Raw genomic sequence first — 4,793 nt, forward strand, 5'->3', positions numbered from 1 at the left:
TTAAAAATAAATGAAAATCCAAATACCATAGTGCAAACGTTTTCACGTATTTTTGTGCGCAGGAAAATCAGTCAGAACTAATAGACGGGTCGAAGCAAATAAGGATGAAGGAAATGACAACACTTTAATGCCATTACATTGGGACACTGAGATTTGTTGCAAGAAATTATTTTAAATACCCCATTGAAAATTAAATTTTTAGTAAGGCTCTACGACGTAAGTTTATTTTATTTAATTATTTAAGTTTATCAATTAAATCATAGTAATCGAATTGGATAATAAGTATTTAAGAAAAACAATTCAAATTATCTGTTTAGAATGCAAGTGGTTTTTAAAATAAATTTAATGGAAAAGGATGGATAAGAAAGATGTTAGCGATTTCTACGGAAAATGTTTTAATTTAATCAGTAATTTTAAATTTTAATTTTATCATTATCTTAAATACTTTTAGAATTTTCTTACCGTCCATGAAAATTGTTCCTTATGAAAGGTACATAGTTCCAAGATGTCAACAAGAATCTTAAACACATTTTTTTATTGAGGGAAATTCATGTTATGTGCGTCTTGTTTTCTAGTTAGTGTATGTAATCGATATGAATTCTAATTAATAAAAAAATATTCAAATGTTCATATTTCTAAATTAGTAGAAATCAACATAAATTTGAAATTTCAATTAAAAAAATGCATTTAAAAAATGCGTTAAACAACATATTGCTAGTATTGATAGTGTAATTTTTTTTACACTATCATCTAAAAGATCTAATTATAAATTATCATATAATTAAAAAATTATTTTTTATAATAATCACTCTATAAATCTTATTTAAATTAATTTTCTAATTGACTGAAAATATAAAAAATGTCAAAATTAAATTCTTTCAAAATATTGTCAATAGAGACACATTTCACCAAAGCTAATCTATTATTATTTGATACATCAAATAGGATTCGATTCAATATGCCATAGGTGAGAATAAATGTTCCTAGTACCAAACCAATCCAACAATGCTAGCCTCCACCCATTTATAGAAGAACATATACCAAAACCACTTTCCTACTGTTCCCCCCTAAAATAGCAACTACAACAACCATAGGCACCAATGGATTATCATCAATTAGCATCTTGAGTAATTGCATCATCATTAACCTTTTTTGGGTATTTTATGGCATTGAGTTGGACCTTTCTTAGAGCAGCTTTGCCAAGATCAACACCACAAATGTCTGAGAGCCTCACAAGGTAAAGCAACACATCTGAAAGCTCTTCACCAAGATGAACCTTTTCCTCTTCTTTCCAATCTGGAAGACCCTTTGGAACCTCCCCTTTCCACTGAAATATCTCAGACAATTCTCCCACTTCACCCACCTGTGAAATCAATAAATAGGAAATAAAAAATTGATAGCACCCAAAACTTAGTCTTTTGACTTGACACTATCAATAAATAGGCTCGAATTATGGGTTTTTAAATGGTAGAAACTGAATTGGGAGGATATATTTTGTGGGTTTCATCGTACAAACAGAATACACTTGCAGTTTGTAAAGTATATTTGTATCTTGTTAGAATCGGGCCGGTTGGGTGAAGGTAATAATTTAATATTTAATGTGTATAAATTCACAATAATAATAAAAAGTAAATTTCCTTTATAAGTTATAATTAATATATATATATATATATATATATATATATATATATAAATCAAAATAACATTGAATGTTCTTAAAAAAAATAATTTTAAGCGGTTAAATCAGTTTATTTATTGGTTTCCAATTGGCTGAATGATGTTGAGCCTCTTTAGAGATATCGAGCCTATTTAAAGATATACTGATTTTCAAGAAGTTCGAGTTTCAAAACAGTGATTTTTACCCGTTTTGGCAAATATATATACTAATTAATGGTATGTTTGATTAGGAGAAAAGAACACAATAATATATTTCCTTTTGATTTGATGAAAATAAATAAAAATTAAATATATTTTTTTAAATGCAGAAAATAAATCTTCAGTTTAAATATCACACCTTTTTCACTTTCCAACCTGCGAAATATAAAAGCATGCGCAAGAACATGAAACGCTTTGGGATTTAATAATCTTTTTAAAATGTAACGTCACACAATTAAGAAAATTGATTATTTTGTGTCCACATGTGTTACGAGAGAAAATAGTTACAAAGTTTTTAATCCAATAAATGATTTTCTTACAAATATAATTATTTTTTAACAAAAATATTTATTTTAATCTTTTAACCCGAAATAATATACACACCGTTGCATAAAATAATACTAAAAACTCGTCAAAAAGATTAAAAAAAAAAACCAACTTTTAAGAAAAATTTAAGGTTCCCAAATGCATAAATGAGGATGATAGACATGCTGGGTCAGTATTCAAACACCCATGAAGAACGAAAAAGATTAAAATAACAATAAAATGACTCAACTTCAGTTAGACCCTTTTGTGGATCTCGCACTCAGACACAAATAACACTTCAACAAAATAATGTAAAAACTAAACAACAAATTTTTTAAAAAATTCCCATGAGAATCCTTGGAAAATGACACAAATTAACAAACAATGTTCATTCGAGTCAAAAATAGAAGGAAAAAAAAAGCACACGTTTTTTCGTTTAGACCCTTTTGTGGATCATACACACATACATAACACCTCAACGAAATAATGTAAAAAGGACACAATAAAATTTTCAAAGAAATTCAAATTGGTATCCTTGGAAAATGGCACAAACAAACAATGTTCACGCAAGGTGCAACTTAGAACAAAAAAAAAAGCACAATTTTATTTATTTGGGTTTTAAAAGAGAAGCATACCAAAGCCAAAAGGAGGTTCCTTGGGCTATGATACTGCTCCCAATCCCTCTCCTTTGCAAACTCATCCAGTATCTGCTTGAGCTGATCAAGAGAAACGGGTGCTTCTTGAGGAACCCCAGTCATCTTTCAAAGCACAGAAAATGAATATAGGGAAAGAAAGAGAGAGAAATAATAAGGATGAAGAAAAATGAGGCTAGCTAGTACGTCATTATATAAGCACCAGAAGACAAGAAAATGAAGCGCTTTTTATTTCTTGGCAAAGTTCACTCATGCATTCACACTGCGTTTATATGGAAAGAGAAATTAAAGAGAAGAGAAAGAGAGAGAAAAAGGATATGAAATAAGAGGTGGTGGATGCTGCTGCAGCACGGTGATTTTCGGGAATTGGTGGAGTTCATTTCATTGTGTTTATTTTGTTTCTTCCTGATATTCGTACAATGAGAGAGTGAAACCCGAGGCATGGGATCCACCTTTTTTATAAAAAAAAAAAAGCAAAATTAAATGAATTTAAGAATAAAATAATAATGATATCAATTATTATTTTTATCTATATTAAATGATAATTGTTTTAAATTGTTTTTAATTCATTTAATGTATTTTATTTCTTATTTAATGTATTTTTTAAGTGAAGAATAATGTTTTGTTTTAATGAATGCATTTATTTAATTCATTTAATGCATTTATCAACTTGCGTTTCTATCTAACTATAAGAAATAATTTACCCTTGTTTTTTTATTCACATTTTGGCCCTTGTTGGATAGAGAATAATGAAATGAAGTTAGAGAAAATATGTAGGTGGAAAAGAAAAGAAGATTACAGGTGAAAACTGGATACAAATTAAAATCATATGATTAAAGAGAAATAAAATATTAGAGTAAAAGTTTACTTTTTTGAAAATAATAATAAGAAAAGGAGAGCCAACCTAATTGATTATAGAAAGCACAATAATCCATTATGGGTGGGTTCTAGGTGTGGGAATAGGCCAGGTCAGGTCACACTTTAAAAGAGTCTAGTCTATGATGAATTTTTGAGGTCTGGCCTATAGCCTATCAAAGGTTTTTATTTTGCTTCGGCCTGTCCTTTTTAAAAACCTAACAATAGTTTTTTTAAAAGCCTTTTTATATTTGTTAGCTTTAGGGTAGGAACGTAATAGGAAAGTTAATGGAAAAGAAAACGTTAACCAGAATAAGAAAGCCAATAAAAATAATGAATAATATAAAGGAACACATGACTCACACCTAAATTGTAATTAAAGTCTTACTTGATTATAGGGATAGAAGTTATGGAACAGTAATGTGTAATCAACTTGTTAAAAAAAATTAATTGTACCCAAAAAATAATATAAGTATAAATTGATACCAAAAATAATATAAATATATATACATATATATAGGCTGGCCTATCAGACTTATCAGGCTTTTTAACAAGCCTAAGTCTGGTCTATTTAATTTAATAAGTTTTTAAAAAAGCATAAGTCTAACCTTTTAATTAAATAGGTCAGTTCAGACCAGGCTTTATATAGGTCAAGCCATAGGCTCCTGTAGGTCGATCTGATCTATTCTCACCCCTAGTACTGGGTCCATAAGGGTCAACATTTTTTAACTTTTATTATGCTATTTCTGGTTCTATATATATAAATATAAGTTATATAATGTAAATTATCAAGATCAAGAGATTAGTGGTCATATTTAATTTAAATTTTATTTTACAATTATATTAAATTTAAATATTATAAGTAATAGTTTCATTTAATATTAATATTTATAGTTTAATGATTGGATGTCTAATAAATAAAATTAAAAATAAATCATGGGTATAAAAGATATTTAACTCGGAACAAGTTTAAAAATTGATTATTGTTGCTTATAATTAAAACAACAAATATGACCACTGTTACAGGTTTTTTATTTTTAGCCATCTTTTTCAACTTAATCGTTTTTAAGAGTTTTTCTTTAGTGACAACATTTTTAGGAGCTT

The 4,793-nt window shown here is 28.0% G+C and overlaps 1 protein-coding gene across 1 annotated transcript; it reads right to left on the reverse strand.

Annotated features, from left to right (window-relative positions):
- Positions 1-907: 907 nt before the first annotated feature.
- LOC100306684 (uncharacterized) lies at positions 908-3,074 on the reverse strand. The gene is made up of 2 exons (NM_001251774.2): positions 2,817-3,074; positions 908-1,363 (listed from the first exon to the last, which is right to left on the reverse strand). The coding sequence occupies exons 1-2, from the start codon at positions 2,937-2,939 to the stop codon at positions 1,112-1,114; spliced, it is 375 nt and encodes a 124-aa protein (NP_001238703.1). The 5' UTR covers positions 2,940-3,074; the 3' UTR covers positions 908-1,111.
- Positions 3,075-4,793: the final 1,719 nt, after the last annotated feature.

This window comes from Glycine max, chromosome 16 (assembly GCF_000004515.6).
Source record: "Glycine max cultivar Williams 82 chromosome 16, Glycine_max_v4.0, whole genome shotgun sequence".
Lineage (NCBI taxonomy): Eukaryota > Viridiplantae > Streptophyta > Magnoliopsida > Fabales > Fabaceae > Glycine > Glycine max.

Bases quoted from the DNA above. Each gene is read 5' to 3' on its own strand.
- LOC100306684 (NM_001251774.2), bottom strand. From the start codon at position 2,939: ATGACTGGGGTTCCTCAAGAAGCACCCGTTTCTCTTGATCAGCTCAAG. The intron at 1,364-2,816 runs GTATGCTTCTCT...TTGATTTCACAG, and splicing joins GGAACCTCCTTTTGGCTTTG to GTGGGTGAAGTGGGAGAATT.